The 24950-nt window shown below is 46.7% G+C and overlaps 1 protein-coding gene across 1 annotated transcript in view; it reads right to left on the bottom strand.

Annotated features, from left to right (window-relative positions):
• Dner (delta/notch like EGF repeat containing) overlaps positions 1-24950 on the bottom strand; it is a 277045-nt gene that overhangs the window by 135079 nt on the left and 117016 nt on the right. The window contains exons 2-4 of the mRNA XM_048344595.1: positions 20995-21327; positions 17455-17549; positions 14339-14505 (exon numbers count right to left, since the gene is read on the bottom strand). Coding sequence (XP_048200552.1) covers positions 14339-14505; positions 17455-17549; positions 20995-21327 — 595 coding nt within the window. The remainder of the gene's footprint in view (positions 1-14338; positions 14506-17454; positions 17550-20994; positions 21328-24950) is intronic.

The raw sequence follows: 24950 nt of genomic DNA, 5'->3' as shown, positions 1-24950 counted from the left end.
CGCACATACACACACACACACACACACACACACACACACACAACATAAACATCCTTAACTAATACTGAACCTAAGAGCTTCAATTTGCGGGGGGGGGGGGGGGGGGGGGCGGAGCTTTTTCAAAGTACCTGTTGCCGTCTCCAAAACACAGGACTCAATGCCCATGGTCTGAAATAAGTCTCCCGTGGACATGGTTTTGAAAAGATTTCCTAAGTAGCCAGGTACTGGTGACTCACAGCTGCAATCCCAGTCAGGAGTCTAAGATCCAAGGATCACAGTTCAAAGCCAGCCTGGGCAGAAAAGTCTGTGAGACTCTTATCTCCAAAAAAAAAAAAAAAAAAAAAAAAAACTATTCAGAAAAAGCTGGAAGTGGCAACACTGTGGTTCAAGGGGTAGAGTTCTAGCCTTGAGCCAAAGAGGCTCAGGGGCAGCACTCATGCCCTGAATTCAAGCCCCAGTGATGGCACCAAAAAGAAATGTTTTTTCTAAGTAATTCAGATGTAGACTCCCACTTAAGAACCATGGATCTTGTAGAATAAATAAATAAAGGATGGATGGATGGATGGATGGATGGATGGATGGATGGATGGATGGCCCTAACTCGCCAAAGTCATATCACTAGTAAAGTCACAATTGCTTTGAATGAGAGGCACACTTGTGAGCCTCTGAGAGCAGTTTGCTCATCTCTCCGTGAAACCCAAGGGGCTCTACTGTGCAGACCACGCTTCTGTCCCCAAGTTGGTCAGAAAGACTTGTTCAGGCCTCCACCTGCACCTGGGTTTCTGTGATCATGTCAAAGACTGAGGATGAGCCCTGCCCAGGGGAGCCCCAACTAAAGCCTGGTGCAAATTAAAAGCAAGAAAGAGGAGACTTATGAAAGGAAGACAGGAGAGAAAGAAAGAAGGTTAAGAGAAGGGAGGAGGGAAGAAGAGCCAAGACTTGCGGGCAGACACATGGGGTATGAGGAACAGGAGGAAACCACAGGTATACATGTGTGCGTGTCTTGACAGGAGGTGAATGGAGACTCATACTGTGAACACAGTGGATCTGTCTGAAATGCTGCTGAGACCCAGAAACGAGCAGGCCGACTGGTAGCTGGACAAAGGACACAGGAAGTTAGCAATACCAGGACTGAATTTAAGTGATTTCCTCATCCCACATAGATGCTAATTGAAAAACCACAAGATTAAGAAAACACAGAGGGAGGGAGAATGGATGGGGCTCAGGAAACAAGTTCTATAGTAAGACGAGTATTACAAAGTTATCTGACTACTAATATACCAGTAACCATATAGAATCAATATAAGCATACTAGAAAAATGATGTGATGTAGAAATGTCTATAGGATTTCTCCACAGTGGTGAGAAAAGAGATCTCTTGGACATGAGTAACAAAGTATTCTATGGCGTCAGACCTGTGGCTATGCTGGCTTATAGCAGGGACACATGAGTCCACAAGGGGAAGAAAAAGATTGGCAAGGACTCCAGAAAGTTCTCTCAATGTTTAGATATTGGGAGAGGAAGGGTGGAAGGGAAAGAGCACTGGACTGAGAGAACCACTTCTATTTGCTACACAGCAGGGTGAGTTCCCTTCATTGAAGTATTTTAAATTCTGTAATGGAGGAGAAGCCTCTGCAAAGATTATCCAGGTATCATCTATGAACATGTCCCAAGCAACCTGTTAGCATGCCAAAGAAAATTTGGGTCTCTTTCTCTCCTTCCATGTCTTCTTCCTTACCCTCCTCCCTACCCTCCTCCCAGCTCAAAATCCACACACCCTGCTCTTATCCTCAATGCCAGATAGTGCTAATTAACGCAGTAATGACATGCTCTACAATCATTACAGGCTTTTAACAACAGTAACTTTGTCCAACTCGCTCCCCTGGTACAAAGAGAGTGAATGAGGTCCAGTCATTATCTGCGGAACACAGTGGTCAAGCATCAATTAAAGCCCATGAGATGGCTGACTTTGGGCCATTAACTATTTGCTTTACTGCTTCTCTTTTGTAATATTAAGGCTAAAGAGTCTTAAATGGACTCTGTAGTTAACACTTCATTGGGATTAATAGCAAGTGGGATTTGCTCATCTCGCTCCGGTCGTTTGCCTAAAGACCATTTTCTTTCCTGCTCAAGGCAAAGTACATGCAGAAGATTAAAAAAAAATGCTTTGTCCATAAAGTCTTGAGCAGTAGGTATTGGAAACAGACCGTGCCAAGGTTTCCTATGAAGACTCGAGAGCCATCCCACGTGCCTACATCCTGTAAACGCCGTTCGGAGCCCAGCAAGGCCCACAGTCGACACCCGGTAGGCACGAAGGATTTCCAGATTGCAGCTCCAGCTGGTGACCCTGGGGACCCCCGGGCCCTTCCACGGGCAGGGGCACCAGGAAGGAGAGAACTCACGGTTCAAGTCTCACCCCACACAAGCAGGGGGCAAGGGCACCACTGAGACCGGATTCCACTGGATCTGTGAGCGTGTGTGAGCAGGCCCCTGGGGAAGGAGACACGGTGGACAGACGCCGCCAAGGACCAGGTGGGATGGAGGGGTGAGCCAAGGGCCTGAAATGAGCCACCTGGGATGCAGAACTGAACCAAGAAGGCAACATGGGGCCGACGGAATAAGGACATAATACTGAGCTCCCGATTTTGCTGGCCGATAAAATTCTAGCCATAGTCTGAAGAAAAGATAGCCAATCTATAACATCCACAAAAATGGAGTCGATCAAAAATAGCCTAACCCAAGGCAAAGACTCCACTCCCTACACTGCCTAGGTGCTCTATGCTCCTGCCCATCTGCCCACTGCGTCTCTCTTGTACCAGCTTCCTAATAAGCCTTTGTTTCTTTTATCCTCTAATCTGGGTAAGTAACTCATCTTACCAACCTTGGCTCCAACAATCTATGACAGTCACAATAATAAGCAAGATGCTTTGTACACATAAATTGATATGTTGAACTGAAAACCCTTTGTGGGCAATTATTTAGAGATAATAAAAATACTTTTTTTTCATTTCAGTAAATATTATTTTACGTGATCCGAGGCAGTGTGCCTTTGTACTCTTCCCTTGAGTATTCTCCTTCGGTCTCACTGTGGGTGAATGCCTAGAGTCCTACAATCATCAAGATGCTTTGTACACACAAATGGACATGATGAATTGAAACCCCTTGAGCAATTATTTAAAGAAAAGAAAATAATAACTCTTATTATTATAACTCCATGGCATTTTAAATCCTGACAAGTAAATGTGTCTTGGACAATACCAGAGTAAGAAGGGGCTGGAGCCAAGACCACGCTCAGGGCGCCATGCTACGAAAACAAGGCCCACCGACACCCCTTATCATAAGAACTTGTCTCCTCTTCAGTCTCACTTATGCAGAATGCAGCCCAGACAGGAGGGGAAGGAAGAGGAGATTAAACAAGTTCTTAGGGGCTGGGGATATGGCCTAGTGGCAAGAGTGCTTGCCTTGTATACGTGAGGCCCTGGGTTCGATTCCCCAGCACCACATATACAGAAAACGGCCAGAAGTGGCGCTGTGGCTCAAGTGGCAGAGTGCTAGCCTTGAGCAAAAAGAAGCTCAGGCCTTGAGTCCAAGCCCCAGGACTGGCCAAAAAAAAAAAAAAATCATCAAGTTCTTCTTTAAAATGCCACAGTCCCTGTGTGCTAATGTGCATCCACGTTTAAAAGCTTGGTGGTGGTGCTGGTGCTAGTGGTGGCAGTTGATTGTTTGTAAATGTTGATGCATAAAGGGTTAAGATGCATTCAGGGCAATTTGCTCTTAAGAGAAGAAATCATTTTCTCTGGATTTCTGAGTAAGATATGGCTTGAAATGCTATCAAAATTAGGAGACACAATGGCTCCTTGCAGGTATTCCCTTTGCCACTCATTTAACTCAGTATGTGGATTACACCTTAGACAAATGACTGGAAATAACATGTAAGTAATAGTCTTTGTTCTCAGGGGAAAAAAGTTGTAAGGATAACCTGATGATATCTTGGGGGGAAAAAAGGCAACCAACCTGCTATCACCTGAAAATTCATTAAGTTATTCTCAGCAAAAGCTGCTGTCATAGACACTGACAACTCCCATGCTACACAGTCCTCTCACCTGCCTCCTTGTTCTCTTCATCTATACTTTCTGAAGAGAGAACTCTGAAACGTCAATATCAAAACAAAGACTGAAAGCCAGGTACCAGTGGCTCACACCTGTAACCCTCGGCACACAGGAGGCTGAAATCTGAGGATCAAGGTTCAAAGACAATTCAGGCAGAAAAGTCTATGAAACTCTGTCTCGAATTAGTAAAAATCTGGACTGGAGCTATGGTTCAAATGCTAAGGCACCAGCTATGAGAAAAAAAAAAAAGCTGAGTGAAAGCACAAGGCCCTGAGTTCAAGTTCCTTTACTACTACAAATTAACTAATAAATTAAAACTGAAAGTTTAAAAATTAATAGAAAGAGTTAGGTAGGGTGGCTCAAGCCTGTGATTCTACTTAGGGGGCAGAAGGTGAAGGATCACTGTTCAAGGCCAGCCCAGACATCAAAGTTCGCATGCGTCCATCTCAATCAAGGTCAGGGTGTGTTGACATGCACCTTGTATCCCAGCTACTATGTGACAAGCCCACAGTCCGGGAGCCGTGGTATGTATTTATCATCCCCAGCAACATGAGGTGTCATAAATAAGAGGCCACAGTCCAGGCCACCCCAGGCATAAAGTGAGACCCTACCTCCAAAATAGCCAAAACAAAAATGGGTTGGAGGCATGGTTCAAGTGGAAGAGTACCTGATTAGCAAGAGCAAGGTCCTGGGTTCAATCCTCACTACTACAGAAAACACAACAACAGCAAATGGCAGTTGGAGAGTCCTTCCTAGGCTGGCATTCTACACAACACCAAAGCAGTGGTTTATCTGCACAGCAGAGGTGCCTAGCCTACAGGGTTACATCTTTTGCCTAATTCCTGCCCCTCCCCTTTTGTCACTAGGCCATGTTACTTGTCTGGGATCAGACTAAGAACAGGAGCCTTTGTGCTTTAATGATATCATTTCAAATGACTCAATGACGGGGCCGGGCCGCCTTCCCTTGCTCCCTTCCAACTGGCTGGTGGGCCCATGTGACTGAAGCAGCCGGCAGCCAGCATGGTTCCAGGGGTGGGCTGCATGCTAGATGAGAGGGACTAATTGATTAACTTGTAATGTCTTTAAGCCACTGCACCTGAGCTGTCTGGATTCCAATGGCTGCGCCTCTACTGCAATCAATATAGGCCCACACACCAATCACTCTGCGTCATCCCACCACCTCGGCTACAGGGTGCAAGTGGAACGGCCTTTCAGCTGCTAGGTAGTGTCGCAAGCTCACAAATACGAACTCCGCCACCTTCCCCTCCCTCCTCCTCTTCCTTCGTGTTTACAGGGCCGGGCTGATCATCCGAGTCACTCCCATTCTATTACAGAGGGGATGGTGGAAGGGAACTGTCTACCTTGGGCTCCTTCTTTCAGAAATAGAGATAACACCTCCTGGATGGTTGCTATGCTAGAAGATCTCGATACGGGCAAAGCCTTTAATACCGTCTAAGCATATGATACAGGCTCTACAGTCTCACCGGGGTTATCACCAGCATCAACATCACCACCATCATTAACCACAGCATCAACAACCAACACCTACTTGAAGTCCCATCTTAGTCTTTGGGCTGCCGAACACACGACTACCAATGGTTGGCTTTGAAGCAACACAAGTTTCGATCCTTTCTCTGGGAAGTCTGAGGCACTGGCAGAGCTGAGATCTAACAAGGGCTCCCCTCTGGATTCATGAATGGCCGTCTCCTCAATATATGCTCTGAGGCAGAGGAGTGAGGGGCGGGGGTGGGGGGGTGGAGGGAGGGGTGGGCCTCCTTCGTAAGAACACCAATCCCATTCATGGAGGAAGTCACCACCCAAAGGCCTGACCCATACCACAATGGAGACCTGGGTTTCATCATAGGAACTGGAGGAGACACAAGCACTCATCCCGATGGAGCACGGCCTCGTGTGTGTCTAAGAAAAAGTTTCTGGAAAAAAGCAACCAGGCCCCGGGCCCCGGCAAACAGCTCACTCCGCCCCCTACTAAGCCTCACAAGTCAAACCTGTGACTTGGAGCTGCTTTCTTAAGTGATTAAGTGATTCCTACTTTTTACAATTATTGCTCAGAGTTAATAATAATGTCAGAATCAAAGTCTGTCTTGCATCAATAATGCAAGGAAATGTCTTTCACTATTACTGGCTTTTTGGTGGTTAATCAGAGAGAAAAGTGTCATGGACTTTCCTGCCCAGGCTGGCTTAGAACCCTGATCTTCAGATCTCTAGGTCCTGAGAAGCTCGGATCATAAGTATGAGGTCCTAAGAGGTTTGTGTGTGTGTGTGTTTTTTTAAGTGCTTTATGCACCCAATTCAAGAAAGACTAACTGGTACAAAAATAATACATAATGGTACAAAAATATTCAAATTATAAAATCCTCTTTTGAATCAAAATTGACAATTAGGCCTGTCAAATCTCTCCATCTGCCTCTTTCGGCATCAGGCAATCTCCATTTAGCAAAAGTATTTTTCCTTGTGTGTGGGGGGGGGGGGCGGGGGTAGGGAAGCATAAATGAACACTTAAAAGAAAAGAGGGTCTGCTCCTGAATATCAATGGTTAGAATATAAAAAATTAATTGATACTTTCCTTTGAAATTCTGTTGGCTCACCCAGAATGTCCAATTTAAATTCATTTCCTTAATGCCTATTTGATCACCTTTTCCTAATCAGTTGGAATTATATCACTTCATCTTCCACTACTGTGGTTTCAACTTGTCAAATGCTAGCAAATCAATTGCAAAATTACCGTTAACACTCATACCATTGCCCGCCGTGTCCACTCATTAATATCCAATGAAGACTTTCTGATTGATGGCATTATTATGCATGCCAAAATAATTAATCACTCCTTCATGTGGGCGTGAGAACGGGGGAGGGGGGATTAGAAAGGCACACTTCGGTTGGGCTGCAAATGGACATCCCACATGGTAGGGAGGGAGGGAAGGAGGGAGGGAGGGACCAGGCTTACAGAGGGGGTGGGTGTGCAGCTGCTGATGGGCAGGTTTGCCTTCTTGCCTATGACTGGCATGGGGAACAGTGCTCTCTCTCAGTTGCCTTTCCTCTGTGCTCACGCTTTGTCCTGCTTTCTTTCAGAATCTCCAGCTTCAGTGGGCACCAGCAAGGTGGCCTAGAAGCCCCAAGATCATGGGAAAGAAGTTATCTAGATTGACTGAAAGGGTTGGGGGGGGGGGGATTTCTAATTTGAGATGCAATCACTTCTTGCATTATGCAAATTATCTTAACTTTTCTTTCTTTTCGTGCTGGTCCTGGGACTTGAACCCAGGGCCTGGGCACTGTCCCTGAGATTCTTTGTTGCTCAAGGTTAGTGCTCTACCACTTGAGCCACAGCTCTACTTCTGGCTTTTGGGTAGTTAATTGGCAATAAGATTCTTATGGACGTTCCTGCTGGGGACTGGCTTTGAATCATCCTCCTCAGATCTCAGCCTCCTGAACAGCTAGGGTTTTAGGTGTAAGGCCCTGGTGCCCAGCGCTTATCTTTGTTTCTCAGTGCATGCATTTGTTGCGCTAGAAATAGAATTAAGCAATGAATTGCAGTGTAGCCCAGTGGTGCTCGGGCCACAAGAGGGGAAACTGGAGAAATGAGGAGGTCAGCTCTGACGCAGCCTGGGTCACTCCTAGTTCACACTATTCTCCTCATAGTCAGCAAAAGCAAGGGCCTCTGAAGGTCCTGGGCAGCCTTCCCCCTCGACTCCATTTGCCGGGACTCCCCAGAGGAACCCCAGCCTCACCTCATCTGCCCCCAGGGGCCTGGATGCCCACAATTACTTCATACACCGTTATTAATACACAGTTATTGCATACACTGTAGGTTTATCAACTCCCACCTGCACCTGAAGGCCAGGACTGGCAGCTCTGGATTTGGATGGTCTCCACCCTGCAGATGTAAAACCGTAACTATCTCAGCAGAGCAGCCTCTCTCTGTCAGAGGCCAGCACAGACCAGGGTTCCGCACTAGGAAATGAAGCAGCCCGGGCTCACTGCTGGTGGGCGGCGGCGCAGGTGACTAGATGCTGTGGGCCTATGTTCCATCAGGAGCTGTCATTACGGTTCACGACGTAGCCAAGCAGTCATTTCTTAGTGTATTCAGTGAAGAAGAATTTCCACTCGTCTACCAGGCACAGAGAAATCTTGTAGGCCAAACTCACAATGACAATGTTAAAACAGGAAGGCCATGAGAGTGCTGCTTGTTAAGGATGCGTGTGAAAACTGAAACGATCGTGGCATTCCAAACCCAAATATCAGAGAGGGCATTACTCAGGAGAGAGCGACAGCCTTGGTCAAAATTCAGTCCTGCTTGTTTATATTCCTTACTGGCCTCTAGATGTTTTTCTGCCCTTACACAAAGGGTTCTGAGTTTTATATCCAAGACCTTTGTGGGAAACCATGATTTTGTAAAGACAAAAGAAATATTAAATGTCCCTCTCTAAAAGCTCCCTGATCTTTCTAAATATTTGTCTTTCCAGAACATCCTCTGTCCCATTCTTATGGAGTTCTTCTCATCTCATAAATGGAATTCTATGGTTCCATCAGAAAGAATGGCATTGTCCCATTCCTAAGGAGAAGGAAAGACTTGGAAAAAATTATGTTAAGAAAATTAAGCCACACCCAAAGAAACACAGGTTGAATGTTTTCCTCATTTGTGATCAACAGAATGTGCCTATAAATCTACAGGTAAACCCGATGGATAGTAAGAGACAAATAATTACACCTGGACATGATTAATTAAACGGCACTCTAAACATTCACACAGTGAGAACAAAGGAGGATATTCTTAGGAAAGGATCACAAGGGCTCAATAACTATGCGCATATAATCACATAAAATGATGCTTATCGAAATGAACTCCAAGAAACAAGAGGTTTTTTTATTGTACTGTTTTCAGTTCTTTTTTTTCCATTTTCCTTTGGTTTATTCATTGTTGTTGCTGTTTTTTGTTGTTGTTTTTTAATTTTTGTACCCTTTGTCTTATATATGTTGATCTGATTTGGGGAGGAGGAGGGGAAACACAGAAACCGTGGGACAAACAGTGAACCAGTTCAGCAGTGATATTCATTAGACACTATGGTGGAAATGATCATTACAATGGGGAGGGGCGGGGGGAGCACCTAGGAGAAAACAAAGGAAGAGGTAACACTGTTCAAAAGGAAATGTCCTTGTTAGCTGACTCATGTAACTGCAACCCCTCTGTTCATCACCCTTACAATAAATGATTTTTTAAGTCCTAAAAGGCTGGAAGAGGCAGGAGAGAATGACTTTAGTAAAGATCATTCCCCAAGCACCTCCACACCCATACTATTGTTCTGACCCATGAACTGGGGACTGAATTTACTCTATCATTGACTTTTCCTGCACTTCTTGGTTAGATCTTGGAATTTACAAGAATTTAGCAGGTAAAAGAACCTCTTGCATTGTTACCAAGGCTGTGGGTAGACCGGAAATCCACCCATCTGGAGCCTACTACACAAGACTACCTTAGGAAGAAAACCATTTCATTCTTCTTTGACTAGCTGCCCCATCTCCACCACGGTGGGGTCTGGGAACCTCAGCCAGCTAGGGCCACAGGGAATGTGGCCCTAAGTTTATTTCAATAAATAAATGATGTGGACCCAGACAACAGTTAGGAAGAAAGCTAAACATGAAGTTCATAGCTAATTCATTTTTTTTTGAATCCTCGTTCTGAGTAATACAAAGAAAAGTTTTAATCAAGGGTGATGGCACATGTCTGTAATCCCAGATACTCAGGAGGCAGAGGTATGCAAACCTCAAGTTCAAAACCAGCCCAGACAAAGTGAGGGAGACCCTATCTCAGAAACAAAATATAAACTAAAAGGGCTGGAGACATGGCTCAAAGTGATAATGAGCTTGCCTCGCTAGCATGCTTGAGGCCTTGGGTTCCATCTCCAGGAGCCACAAAAAATAATAATAATTTTAAAATCCTGAATGTTGGTAATAATATTGAAATTCTGTTTCAACTTAACAACTTAAACTTTATAGAAATATCCTAAGTGACCAGATGTGTGCTATAAGAATTAGATCTAAATTACACATTCCAGCACAGCTTTACCATTCCTCTGCTTTTTCCCCTTTTCTAACTATTCCTTTTTTTACTTGACCATGTCCCGGTTTGGCAATCCTCCCCCCCTCTATTGTAGGAATTCAGTTGACCTTATTCAACTGTGGGTTTAAGGTGGCTGTGAAAAAGTAAAATGTTTTCATTTTCAAATCTCACATTTTCATAAAAAGAAAATGTTAAAAAATTCTACAGGTGGTGACCTTCCTAAACTTTCTTCAGCTCATTTACCCCTGAGCCCCAGACCAAGATATCTTAAAAAGACAAAATGTAGACTTCCCAAAAGAATGATGAAAAGTTTCTTCTTTACTTTTTTTCTGTATTTGAATCTTTAAAATACCTTTAATGTAATGAAATGTCACAGAGGTAGGTTATAGAAACCTAAAAAGAATTCTTAAGCCATCCATTTTGCAGCTGGGAATTTTCTTTACATGGCATTTAAATGAGCAAATAACTTATGCATGAACCAGATTTCCTCAGTTAGGCGACTGCTCACGTGTTCCTCGTGGTTACAAAGAGCTAGGATACAGTCCCTTGCCTCTAGAAACTTCATTCCAATTAAAGTAAAAAAAAAAAAAAAAAGTGTGTGATGCTGGCTGTAAATGTAGTTGTTGGAAGGAAAGAAAGCCAACCAACAGGCAAAATGGAGATTTTATCAAAAGTATCCAAAAAGGAGGAAGAGGGTAGAAATGGGAGAAAAGTCTGTCATACAGAGCTAGAAACAGAGGACTTCCAGGACAGGAATGATCTGGGGTGGGAAAGAAGCAGTCCCCCACCGGGCTTGGCAGCGGCACCCAAGGAGGGAAGAGAGCCACCAGGCACTGGTGGCTCCCACCTGCAATCCTAGCTACTCAGGAGGCTGAGATCTGAAGATCACGGTTCCAAGCCAGCACGGGCAGACTCTTTCTTATCTCCAATTAACCACCAAAAAGCCACAAATGGAGCTGTGGCTCAAGGGGGAGAGCGCTAACTTTGAGAGGGAAAAAAAAAACAAAACTCAAGGACAGTGCCCCGGCCTTGAGTTCAAGCTTTCAAGGCCTCCATGCCTGAGCCGCCCTTCCAGGAAGAGGAAAATGCAGAAGCTGGCCATGGGAATCCTTCCTTCTGGCACGCCCTGGGCAATCCTGGCACTTCCTTCTTCTACCCCCAACCTGCCACCCCCTGTGCCCCACGGGAAGCTGCATTTGGGCTGTTCCACGTGGCATCCGTGGCCAGGAAGCAATCTGAAGAGGTAAAATGCAGCCAGTAACCAGACAGGGAAGTGGGCAGGGAGGAGAGGAAGTGCCAGCCTACCTCTGGTCCCCCTGAACTCCCGAGCAAGCACCAAGAGGACTCCTTGAGAAAGGACCCACATGCCTGTAATCCCAGCTCTGAGAGATTTCAGAGGATCAACAAGACCAGACTGAGCCATTTTTTGCACGCCCATATGCCAGCAAGGTTGGAGGCTGTGGTAGGAACATACTCTAAAACCACCTGCAGGCAACTGAAAAGTAAACTAAAGCACAGAGGGTGAGGGGCATGGCAGACCATCCTCCAGGCAATGATCACTTGTTCATCCTGACCAGTGATGAGAGCAATAGTAATCTCTCTGGACTCTTCCCCCAAATGACCAAGCTGGATATCCTCTGACTTCCCTTAATAATTATATGCATCTCCCTCCCCTTGCCTCCAGTTCTTTGTCTATTTAAATCTCAACTCATGCCAAGTCTATACCAGCCTAGACTACATGGCAAGCACGTGCACAAAAAAAGAATGATATCATATGTACATAACTACAATGGAAAAATAATTGGTTTTGAGCAGAATAAAAGGAGGGTAGAGAAATAGGCAAATAGGAGAAACTAGAGCAGTATAAAAAAAGAAAGGGAGAAAGAAATGAGCTGAATCAAAATGTAAATAACTTCAAAGAGTAAAGGGATAAAATACCAAAATGAAGTAATAACAAATAGAAACTATAAAAGCCAGGCTCAAGCTTGTGATACAAGCTACTCGGGAGGTTGAGACTTGCAAGATACCTGTTTGAAACGAGCCAGAGCAACTATGTCTAGGAGGCCCCAAAATAATTCTCCAAAATAATCACTAAAAATGTTGGGCTGGAGGTGTGGCTCAAGTGGTAGAATTGCAAGCCAAGCAAGGGTGAGGTCCAGAGTTCAAGCCCCAGTACCAGCAATAATAATAATTAGATAGATGACAGATAGGCAGATGGATGGATGCATGGATGGATGGATGGACAAATAGAGGATAAATAGATCAATAGATTGATAGATATATAGATGATAGGATAAATAGGTAGATGGATGGATGATAGGTGATAGGTGAATGGATTGATAGAAGATGGATGGATGGATGGATAGATAGATAGACAGACAGACATGGAAGAGGTGTCAGGTGTCTCTGAGTGAGGAGATGTAGATAAAGCAGATGTGCCTGTCCATAAGTTTTCCTGTCGAAAGGAGAACTAAGCGTGAGAACATCCCAGGGGTTCTCGTCAGGTGTTTCTAAGAATTTACAAACGTTAAGGGAGACTGAAAACCCATGCAGAGTGAACTCTCTGGCTATCCTTTTTCCTGACAAAAGAAGGGGTTTCAATGAGGTCTTGAAGATGAGGCGCGCCCGGAGTCTGAGCCCAGAGACCTGGCAATGGCAGGGCAGGTCGGTGGGTGGGCAGCAGGCAGGAGTGAGGCTCTCTGCCTTAGGAGAGGAGGAGAGTGGGGAAGACTCCCTCAGTATGGGCCCAGTGGGGCTTTCACCAGGAAATGGCAAAAAAAAAATCCTTCAACAGCTTCCTAACAGAGGAGCCACACCCCAGAAGACTGGTCCTCACCCACGAAAGCATCCATCCCTTCCCCGAGTGCAAATTAAAATATATATCCTGCTGAAGACCAGCAAGCACCGTGCACTTCACAGGATGATGGGCAGAGCAATGGACTGGATTTTCAAAATGTAAACTGCAGGAGTTAAGGGGCACCTCTGACACTCCCCACCGAGCAGACAGCCCTGAACAGTGGTACTGAGTTATTTACCCCCCAAACACTGCATAAAGAAAAGTACATATTGGGAAGAGATCTACTTAGGTAAAACAGAAGTGATCATTAAGGAGGGGCTAGAGGAGTCCAAAGCTGGTTGCAATGCAAAAGGGAAAGGTGACAGAGGAGGAAGAGTTCACACATCTCATAAGACCGATACCAGACCCTTCTTTCCATGAAACAGTGTAAATATTCATAAAGCAATGAGGGCTGGGGTGGAGACATCGAGGGCCTTGTATGCTGAAGGCCATTTCTACTCCAGGACACTCAATTTGACAACAAGCAGCTGGATATGTAGAAGCTGACAGAAGGCAAGACTGAGAGGCAAGTTCGATAAAGAATGATGTTAGAAGTCACAGAGAGAGAGAGAGAGAGAGAGAGAAATGGAGGAACAAAGGGTAAACAAATACAACAGTGGCACGGGGTGCTGGTGGCTCACCCCTACAATCCCAGCTACTCAGGAGGCCGAGATCTGAAGATCTCATTTCGAAGCCAGCTTGGGCAGGAAAGCTCATGAGACTCTTATCTCCAATGAACCACTCCAAAATCAGAAGTAGTGCTGTGGCTCCAAGTGCTAGCCTTGGTTGAAAAAGTTCCAATACGGTTCCCAAGCCCCGATTTCAAGTGCCGTGACCAACAACCACAAAAAATCGCAGCAGTGGTACTCACGGGACACTACGTAAACAAACGAGCTATACGGCCTGGTGGGTGAGGACAGGAGGGAAGAGGGGACGTCGTCCAAAAGAGAAATGTAGTCATTCTCTGACAGATATAACTTGTGAGCCCTCTGCGCATCACTTTTAGAATAATAAAAAATCATAGTTGTTTTTTTAAAGTGACCCCCCCCCCAGGAGAGAAGTGGATGAGGGGCAGAGGCTCAGAGCTCTAATCCCTTCTGATACTTCTAAGTAGGTGGCCTAGAACGCACTCTGTGAATCGCTTACTCACCGGGAATATTTTTGCTAAAAGCCAATTCTGACTGCCAATAAAACCGTACAGCACGACAGCCTAAAATTCCTACGAAATGAGCAAAACTTCCCTCGCGAGCGTGTCTGAACCCCAGGCCAAGCGTGGGCTGGACGGGACGTGGCGTGGGGCTACGGGGGGGTAACTCACCGATGAAGTGGTTGTGCCCCAAGGCTAGCATCTCCTCCAACAGCACCAGGCCCCCGGGCGCCTGCAGGGGGGTGACGCTTCGCCCGTCGATGAGGGAGCACTGCCGGAACCCCGTGGCTGTGACCTTCCACAGCAAGATCAGCGCGGCCGCGGCGTCCTGCCGGATCCTGCACACAGAAACCATAAAGGCAAAGTCCTTCTCCGGGGGAAACCGCCGGGGGCCACTCGCCGGGCGAAAGCGAGCGTAAAGACAACCCGCACAAAGCACGCGGTCTGATTCTTCCACAGCCCGCACGATGTAAGGAGGCTTGTTTGAATGGATTATCAGCAAGTCCTACAGCCCAATCCAGCCACCTGGGTTAGGTCATGCCTGCCCTGCCCCGGGGCCTCCCCCTGGCTTCTTGTAGTTGGCGGGATAAAATCCAGACAGTGGGAGACTACCAAGGCCAGTCACAGCCAGGCACTGGTGGCCCATGCCTGTAACCCTAGCAACTCAGGAGGCTCAGATAGGAGGCTCGAGGTTCAAAGCCAGCCTAGACGGGAAAGCCATCGAGATTCTTCTTTCCAATGAACCATCGAAAAGCCAGAAGTGGAGCTGTGGCTCACGTGATAGAGAATCGGCCTTGAGCAGAAAAGCTAAAGTGCAGTGCCCAGGCCCTAATTTCAAACCCAAAGACTGGCACACACACACGTACACACACACACACACACACACACACACACACACACACACACACACACACACAGAGGCCAATCACCCCCATTGGACTCTCAGCTTCAAGACCCAGCCCCAGTGCTCCAGACACAAGAAGAGATGTCCTTTCTTGGCCTGTCGCTTTCCAGGGTCCTGTATTGGGTCTATTCCCCCCCCCCCCCACACACACACACCCTGCCGCCTGTGGGTCTGAGGTACCCACACATCACCCAGCATTACCATCCAGCCCAGAGTACATCAGATTCCATGGTTTCTGTCCTGTTCTGCGGCCTGCGCGTCTGGGGCTGCAAACGCTAGATTCCTTGGGAGTCAAATTAGAAGGCACTTAGCCCTTTGCATGCTGGGGAGAGGCCCCGGCCTCTCCAGAAGGGCTATATGGGTAAGTATAATGTGATTTAGAGGAGAAAGGATGGAGCATGGCTTCCATAAAAGCCAAATGGTCACTAGCTAGTTAGACTAGTGCTCATCAGCACTTCCCTGAAACCAGCTCTGGATTGCGGGGAGCACTGAAACTCTTAGGACTGGGGTCCCCCTGCTGGTGGAGCTGGGAGCCTCCCCTGTCTCCTTGCAGGGATCTATGCCCTGGCCCCAGGACCCTGCTGCCTTCTCTGCCTTTCTCCTGCCAGAGTGACCTCCAGGCAAGGGAGGGGCAAGAGCCAATGTCATTAAGTCTCCCTTACAGACATTTTCATAGTCTACTGGTTGCAAGCAAGGTGAGAAACATGGCCCATATTCATGGAAGAGGCTTACCGGGCCCACTGATCTTTTGAAAGAAAGCCATGTAGCCAGGTGCTGGTGGCTCACACCTGTAATCCTGGCTACTCAGGAGGCTGAGACCCAAGGATAAGAGTTCAAAGCCAGCCCGGGCAGAAAAACCTGTGAAATTCTTATCTCCAATAAATTATCAAACAAAAAGGTCAGAAGTGGAGCTGTGGCTCAAGTGGGAGAGCCCTAGCCTTGGGCAAAAGTTCAGAGACAATGATCGGGCCCCAAGTTCAAGACCCAGGACCAGGAAATTAAAAAAAAAAAAAAAAAAGGAAGCCATGGTATCCAACTGGTTGATTGGGGCCACATGTACCCACTCTTCTAAAATCCCCAAAGACTGGCTAGCAGCAGGGGTCCCAAGGTTGCACTAGTGTCAGGGGAGGAGGGAGGGGAGGGGAGGGGAGGAGGGAGGGAAGGAGCAGCACTGCGGTGTGGGCTCAAGCTCACTCTCAGGCTGTGTGCCCTGGACAGCCTGACTCAGGGACTTCCCTGAGTCCATAGAAAGGACTAGGCGCACAGCAGGTGCCTCTCAGCCAGGCCCACTCCCCTTGAGCTCCCCAGGGGGAGGCTGTCCGCTAGTTGGAAGAGCTTACATTGACAACAAAGCAAAAACACACTCAATGGGCTGGGGATATGGCCTAGTGGCAAGAGAGCTTGCCTCATATACATGAGGCCCTGGGTTCAATTCCCCAGCACCACATATACAGAAAACGGCCAGAAGTGGTGCTGTGGCTCAAGTGGCAGAGTGCTAGCCTTGAGCAAAAGGAAGCCAGGGACAGTGCTCAGATCCGGAGTTCAGGGCCCAGGACTGGCCAAAAAAAAAAAAAAAAAAACACTCAACACACTCTGCTGCTTGTGTTGAAAGTGAATTTACGTGGATTTAAAATCAGGGGTCATTCTCGTGCAAATGAAGCGACCCAGTGGCCCCACTAAAATCTTAAGAGGCCAATAACTTGGGAAGCAAATGCCAGGGGAGGCCCCAGAGTTCAGCGGCTCCCACTGTAATCCTAGCTCCTCAGGAGGCTGAGATCCCAGTATCAGCAGTGGGAAGGCAGCTCCGGCAGAAAAGTTCCTAAGACTCTTATCTCAATTAACTAGCAAAAAGCTAGAAGTAGAGGTATGGCTCAAGTGGTAGAGTGCCAGCCTTGAGTGAAAATGCTAAGGGACAGTGCTTAGGCCCTGAGTTCAAGCTCCAGGTCTGGCACATGCACACACACACACACACACACACACACACACACACACACACACACACACAATCTGGAAATGAGGCCATGCCTCCGTCTCTCTTCACAGGGTACCCGTCCACTTCCATTTTCCCACTGTGCATCTGTAGCCTGGAGGGATATAAGCTCTCTCCAAGTGCTCCTCTGACTCGGAGGTCCTTCAGCTTTCCCAAGGCATGGGCCATGTCTACACACAACATCTGTTTGTGAATCCCCCGGGGCTGGCCAGAACAGGTGCACAGCAGACCCCACCCAACGCCAACCTTTCCTTGAGAAAGGGTTTCACTACATTGCCCAAATCCAAAAGCTTCCTGCCTCCACCACCCCAGGCACTGCTGGGATTACAGGTATACGCCCATAACCCCAGTAACCCACCAGTCTTGAGAGGTCTTAACTGAGAAATTTCTTACTTTACTGAGGTGTTCTGCGGTACCTCGAAAGACACCAGGCGGCCACCAGCAGAGCTGTTAGAACTGGCATTTCCACAGGCAACATCTGGAATCACCTGGAAAAAAAAAAGAAGACCCATTATTGGGGTGCTCACAGTACAATATATAACAAAATTCTATACTATGCACCCCTGTGTGGCATTCACCAGTGATGCTGTAGTGTGGCTAGAAAGAAGTCATGAGAAGCTGAGGGAAAGTAAAGCTTTGCCATTTGATTTTATGAAATTCAGCTTTTTTTTTTCCTTGAGAGCAATCTGCCAGTTCCTAAGAATTTTGAGAAGTGGTAACTAGGCTATTTTGGAAAAGAATGCGTGATTTTTCACCTGACATTAGTCAGCTGCTGGCTAGAGCTCTGGGCCCAGGCTGAGGGAGAGAGGCTCGAGCTCTTGAAGGACAGAGGCAAGCTTCACCACCTCCACGGACAGAGGCCCAGAGAGCCAGGGAGCCAGCCTCCACCCCTGCGTACAGGGCAAGGGACACTTGGCGGGATGGGTGCAGTTGTACTGAGTGGCCTGGGGCCCAGTCGCTGAAGCTAGGGCCCGGGGAAGCCGCCCTGCTTTCTCCAGCAGGCCACACCCACGCTGTGCATTTATACTGGCATGTACAGAAAAGGAGTTACATTTGCAAGGCTGAGATTGTCAGAAAGCACACTGCAGAAAGCACATCCGGGGCTTGGGACCCATTTATTCCTTTGCCATGAAGACTGTCCTCACCCACAACCGGGAAAAACGAGGCAGATTTAAACATACTCATGACTGCGGAATTAGCAAAGAACAATAGGGAAGTTGTCCACAGTTCTGCCCCAGATCCAACACTTAAAAATGTATCTTCTAGGACACTCTATATAGTCATATACTGAGGCTAAAACCCACCACAGACACTCCACCTTGTTAAATGTGCAACAGGTGACTGTTTCAGTCTTTCTGTTTTACGTTTCCAAAGCATCACTATGAAAGGAAAAAGCCAGAATACAGTCCCATGTTCTCTGCCGGCACTCTAACCTGATTCTCACACAGCCAAAGGAATAAGAGCCTGACAGGAAGATATGACATTTCTCTCTCACGCTTTCCAACAGCAGGCTGGCTTGATTTCACTAAATAGATTGACACGGCTGGAGGAAAAGATTTTCTGTAAAGGACACTTCCTTGAGACATTCAGAATGCTACCATTCAAGAAGTGAGTCATGAAGCAAAGAGGTACTCAAAGCAGAACTTCTAGGCACTTCTTCAAAGTCTAAAAGCAGACAAGGTTTCACACATTTCTACGTAGGCTAAAAACATTGCCCTGAGCCCGAAGCTAGGCCTTCACAGACTGTGTTGGCATGCAGAAATGGGTCAACCATTAATAGCCATGAAAATGAGGACTGCCTACTTCTTTTTACAACAATCAAGGAAATTTTAGGACCTATTCCTTGACTCTGTGATGCACAAAAAAATCTGTGTGTGTGTGTGTGTGTGTGTGTGTGTGTGTGTGTGTGTGTGCCATGTACTTGTAAGAGTGTGCCATGACAGGTTTAGGTAGATGTTGGGTAAATAAAGTCTACATTGTGGAATGGAATTATACTCTATCAAGTTCATCACGACATCCGTGAACCCTCCAAGTGAGTTGTTTCCCACTCTTATAGCTTGTAGAATCATATTTTATATCAAGTGTTAGAGGTCTTCTTAAAATCCCTCAGAATGAGACTATAAACAGCTTGATGACACAATGTCAAACCCTGAGGAGACTCAACAAAAACAATTTGCTATTGCAAAATAAATATAGGGGGAAATTTTTATTTTCAAATACATTCTCAAAGCATTTTAAAAGTGGGCGATTGATAGGAGACAGGTGTGGTGGCTCAACTACAATCCCAGCTAGCTGGAAAGGCTTCAGAAAATAAACTAGACATGGTGGTTCACACCCGTGGGCCCAGCTACTTGGGAGACATAATAAGGAGGACTGCAGTCCAGACTGACCGGGCGGGGGGTGGAGGGGGGGGCAACAAAAAAGACAGACCCAACTAAGTCATGCGTTGTCTGAGGCTAGTGGGAGCTAAGGGAAGGGGGAAGACGGAGAGGCGGGTGCAGATATCCTAGTAACATGCAATGGACATGCGTGAACATGGAACTAAGGCACGTGAGGAGTTTGTATGGGGACAGGACAGATCAGAAGGTGAGGAAGAATGATGAAAAGGGTGACACTGAGCAAATGCATTGGACACACAAATGGACATGTTAAATTAATGCCCCTTTGTGCAACTATCTGAAGCTAATGAAGATGGAGAAGGAGGAGGAACTTATCCAAAAAATAATAATAATAACAAAAGTAAAAAGTGTGGGGTATGGCACAAATAGAAGAACTCCTGCCAGGCAAGCATGAAGTCCAGAGCTCAAATCCCGGGGTCACCCAAGGGGGCGGGAAACATGATAGCATCCTTTCTAAACCCCATGGAAACACTGAAAGACACACACACACACACACACACACACACACACACACACACAGAATTTTTAAGAAAAAATCAAGCCTAAACCATAACAACTTAACACCAGTAGTTGATCATTATTCTCTTCTATGGCCTGAATGGATGTATGTGTCCTTCAAAATCCTTCTGTTGAAGACGGGAGGGAGCACTCTTCCAGCATGTGCAAGCCCCATGTTCAATCCCTGGACACCCCCCCCCCCAAATTAAATCCACAGTTCTTCTATTGAATTTCTGGTCCTAAGGTGGTGGTGTTGGGTGATGGAACTTTGATGAGCCCAGAGTTTTGAGAAGAGACCCATGTCCTCAACAAGGTCACAGACAGAAGGGGCCATCGGTGACAAAGTAAGCTCTTGCTGGGAGCCGGGAGCTCACACCTGTAATCCCAGCTATCCCGGAGGCTGAGATTTCAGGACTGAAATTCAGATCCAACCTGGGAAGACAGATCTGCATGAGTCTTATCTCCAATTAACCACCAAGAGGCCAGAAGTAGAGATATGGCTCCAGGGATGAAGTGCCGGCCTCGAACACACCGTGAGAACCTGAGGCCCAAAGTTCAAGGCCCAGTACCAGCATTTAAAAGGGGCAAGGGGGGTAGCTCTCACAAGGCCCCAATATCTACCTTGACACTGGGCTTCCCATTCTCCAGAGCTGTGGGGGCATAAATATTTGTTCTTTATAAGGTTTATAATGTTTCCTAGTAGCCCAGTCAGACTAAGATCTCCTCGAGGAAGGGAAATGAGATCAGCAGCGTGGCATGTCCTGTGGCACGTTCTTCGTATAACCTCAAGATAATCTCATAGAAATACATGTGGAGGCCATTTCAGAAAATGATTTAATGTATCCTCTTTTTTGTTGACCCTTTCTATGTTTATCAAACCGCTGTAAGTACAGACAGCAAGAAACGTTAGGCGTGTGACCTTCTTCTGGGGGTAACTTCTAGGACTTCTACTTTCCTTGGTCCTATTCAAACCACCGATATTATTCGGCCATTTCTGGTTTCTTATGTCAAAACCCATGCTGCAGAATGTTCTCACCTCCACTTGATCCCATCTCATTTCTACAACTTTCTGCCCCATTTTGGGCTGCCAAGTTGGCAGTGTCACGGTGGCCTGAGAGCGGGGCAGGATGACGTCAGGCTCCTGGGTTGCGGGAACCGGCTGAAGCTGTCTGGGCGACATGGACTCCGTCCATCCAGAGGCCGAGACACTGGGCAGCGTCTGTTCACAGTGGAGGCCTTCGTAGCCCTCGTCGCAAATGCAGAGGTAGCCATTGCTGCTGCTGCTGCTGCTGCTGCTGCTGCTGCTGCTGCTGCTGCTGCTGCAGTTACCATGGAGACAAGGGTTGCTGGCACAAGGATCTGCAACAATCTGAAAGGAGACCAAAATGGGTCAGTTTTGCCCTCCTAAGAACCATCGCCAGGAAATCCGGTCCCCACCCCAGGGGAGCTCACCAACGCGCGCGTCCCAGATCATCTCTGCCCTAACCCCACTACAATCTTTCAACGAGTTTCAGGAATGCATTATTTACAACAATTTCCTAAGACAAAAAATAGCTTTTTACAAAAGGAGGCTCATTAGGAAAGAACCCAGTTTGAACCTCTTCGGCTGGCAGATGATGACAAACGGTATTAGAAACCTGACGTCAAATCTCCCTCTTCGCATCTTGAGTCACTTCCTTTGCTGGGTTTTCCTCTTGAGAAGGACTACTTGGTAGCTGCCCTCCTTCCAGAAGAGAGAACCTAGGACCGTTTGCTATCTGATCAGCAGCCCGCCCTATGTTGGTGCTATGGAGTTAAGAGTTTCCCACACCATCCACTGGCATGGCCACGGCTAAGGAAAAGCCAGTGTGATGAAGCCTTCAACTGTATTTTGTGAAGTTTTTTATTTTGTTTATTTCAGGGGATGGTTACAGAGGAATGGGACTCCGCTAGACGTGAAAGGTCAAAATTCAGCGATGTGTCTTTCCGTCACGTCCATGCCCTCTCTGAGGATTCCGCTGCTGCTCTCTGGTTTGCTGGACCTGCTACAGAACAATGCACAGAGCCCCCGCTCCTCTGCAGGCCATACAACTCCTCAGCGCTATTCAATTACAATTTGTTTCTGTGATAGAAAGAACATTAGATCCCGTGCTACTATATCCTGGCTTCTCAGAGCTCACTAAAAAACAGAATTCAGTACAGAATCAATGACACAAATGAGACTTAATTCTCTCGCTGAAATGAGTATCTCACACAGGCACTCCTGGATAGAATTCTGCACGGTAAAATGGCTACTCGTTCTGCTAATTATCCTTATCAAACAACTTCCAACACAAGCCTTAAGGAATAGGAAGGGATTTGGGTTTGAATCAACTAAAGCTCCAAAAATTCCACATTAATTCTATATGTTATCACTCTGCAATTCCTTCTCAGAACCTCAGACATGGCTTAGTCTCTGAAGATACTATTTAAGCTGTCGATAATTTAAAATAGTTACAGTGTATCAACCCAAAGTAAAACCTACATTTCTTCCAAAGAAGACAAAGCCCTTTCTCCCTTCCATAAACTTCCTCCCTTGAATCTTCCTCCTCTTGCTGAGTCCATTACCGATCTCAGAGCCTTTGTACCTGCTCACCCTTTGTCAGGACTGTTCTTTCAGATTTTGCAACTCTCTAGATTATTTTATTTCCCACTCTCCTCAAGTGTCACTTCCCCAGAGATTTCCCTCACTAAGAAATCTAAGGAAATTTCTTTCACTTCCTTTCACAAAAAATGCCAGCCCATGAACGAGAGACTTCATCTGCCCTGTTTTCTGTTCTATCCCCAGAATATCATGGGTCACAGTATATATGCCTGAGTTTTAAAACCAAATATTGAGAGGAATAAATATGAATAGATTGATCAATACTTGGAAAGCAATGTGTGATGGAGAAGGAATGCAAACTGCTTCTTTGGTCGCCAAGCTAGCTGGATCCTGGCTTAAATTTAGGAAGGCCTGGTGGAATGGGTGACAGACATCCCAGAAAACACCTGACAGGGAGAGGAAAGAATTATATTCGCTGAGATGCAAGGAACAACTAAAGCTAGGTTTCTGAATTCGACTTTTAAAACATCTGAGGCTGACTACATCACAAAAATTTTAATACATGCCCTAACAAGTAGAAATACATTTTAAAAATCGCAAAAGATGGCAAAGGACATAACTCGCAAGATAAACAGAAAGCCCACAGACTGGGAGAAGATCTTTACCGGCCATTCAACGGACCTCATCTCTAAAATATATGCAGAACTAAAAGAATTACATTCCTCCAAAACAAAACCGCAAAGAACCAATAGCCCCCTCAACAAGTGGGCTAAAGACAAACAACTACAAAAGCAATACTTGCAAAACTGTTTGGTGTAAGTGAACTGAACACCTCAGGGGGGGAAAGGGAAAGGGGGAGGAGGGAGGGGGGGAAGGGACAAGGTAACAAACAGTACAAGAAATGTATCCAATGCCTAACGTATGAAACTGTAACCTCTCTGTACATCAGTTTGATAATAAAAAAATTTTAAAAATCGCAAAAGATGGATACAATAATTAACTCTGGGATTCAGGCCTCCACTGAGCAACTGACAGAACAGCCCAAAGACTACCACACAGAAAGAGAAGGGAAAGACCACGAGGAATGAGACTCGAGGGTCCTCTCCCATGGTGGCCATAGTTGCCCTCACAACAATCCAGAACCGGAAGCCCTAAGGGGAAGTGGGTGGGCCCTGTTAAGTGATGACCACCCGCCCCCCCAAGCCAGGACAGGAAGTCACGCAGGGTCATTTCTGACATCCAACAAGGCTTCTTTCTCCACCACATACTTGATAGCAAATTCTTATCCTACCCAAAAAAAATTCCCGTGATGAAGACAGAGGGTAAGGGTAAGATTCATTCAGACAACTAAAAAGACATAGAGATTAAGTGCAAGCCGAGGAAGATGGCCCCAGATCCTTTCCTGGAAGGACGGTGTCATCAGACAGTGCGCAGTCACTATGAACTGAGGCTTCCTGTGTGTTAGGAGCTGTGCCAGGCCTGGGAATAAATACCAATGGCTGGAGTCACCGTGAATTCTGCCCCTACAGAGTTCACACCCCGCACCCAGGACAGACACTGCGGACAAGTACTACGCCTTCCAGCCACTCTCACAGTCCATCCTATCCCCTCCAGCAGGGAAGTTTATAGTTGATGCCTGGTGATGCAGACTACATGACTCAGAATGAAAGCCAGGCGCCACAGCCTTAGAGGTCTTTGTGCTCCGCTCATCCCCCCTCAGGAGCTTGGCTGCAGGCACAGACCTCCCCGCTAATCCCCCAGATCCCCAGGCACTCCTTCCTCTGCCTCGGGCCTTTGCACTGACCGCCCCTTGGCCTGCAATGCCCGTACTTCTGGTGGCTAGTGCCAACCTTCCTAGAGTCTCTCCGCAAAAGCCAAACTCGGAGGAGGACGTCCCCAAGTGCCCTGTTTAACAGCCCCTCGCCACGGCTGCCTCCTCATCGCCCACTTTATCTTATTTGCAAAACACCTGTCATCACTTAACTGTAAGAAGGACACAAATATGTATTGCTTTCTATCTTCCCCCACTACACTAAAAGCCTTGTGACCTCAGGTTTCTTTTTTTCTGCTTTGTGTACTGAAATGTCCTCAGCCCAGTGCCCGAGCACATGGAAGCTGCTGAATAGACAACAGAGGGGAAGGGAAGGAGGAAGGGAGGGAGGGAAGGAGGGAGGGAGGGAGGGAGGGAGGGAGGGAGGGAGGGAGGGAGGGAGGGAGGGAGGGAGATGATGGCTGTGGACAGTCAATGAAACATCTGCAGGGAGAAAAAAGCTAAAAATTCAACAGCTATGGCATAGACTTCTAAAGTGTATAAAGCAGCAACTGATGTGATATGGGATGCACACAGGAGAGAGAGAGGTGCACGAATTTGATTGCACAGCCAGTGATTATATTTGTTTGTTTGTTTTGCTAGTCCTGGTATTTAAACT

This window comes from Perognathus longimembris, chromosome 4, assembly GCF_023159225.1.
Source record: "Perognathus longimembris pacificus isolate PPM17 chromosome 4, ASM2315922v1, whole genome shotgun sequence".
Taxonomy (NCBI): domain Eukaryota; kingdom Metazoa; phylum Chordata; class Mammalia; order Rodentia; family Heteromyidae; genus Perognathus; species Perognathus longimembris.
The sequence above is the reverse complement of the archived record's forward strand: the minus strand, read 5'-3'. Positions and strand labels throughout refer to the sequence as shown.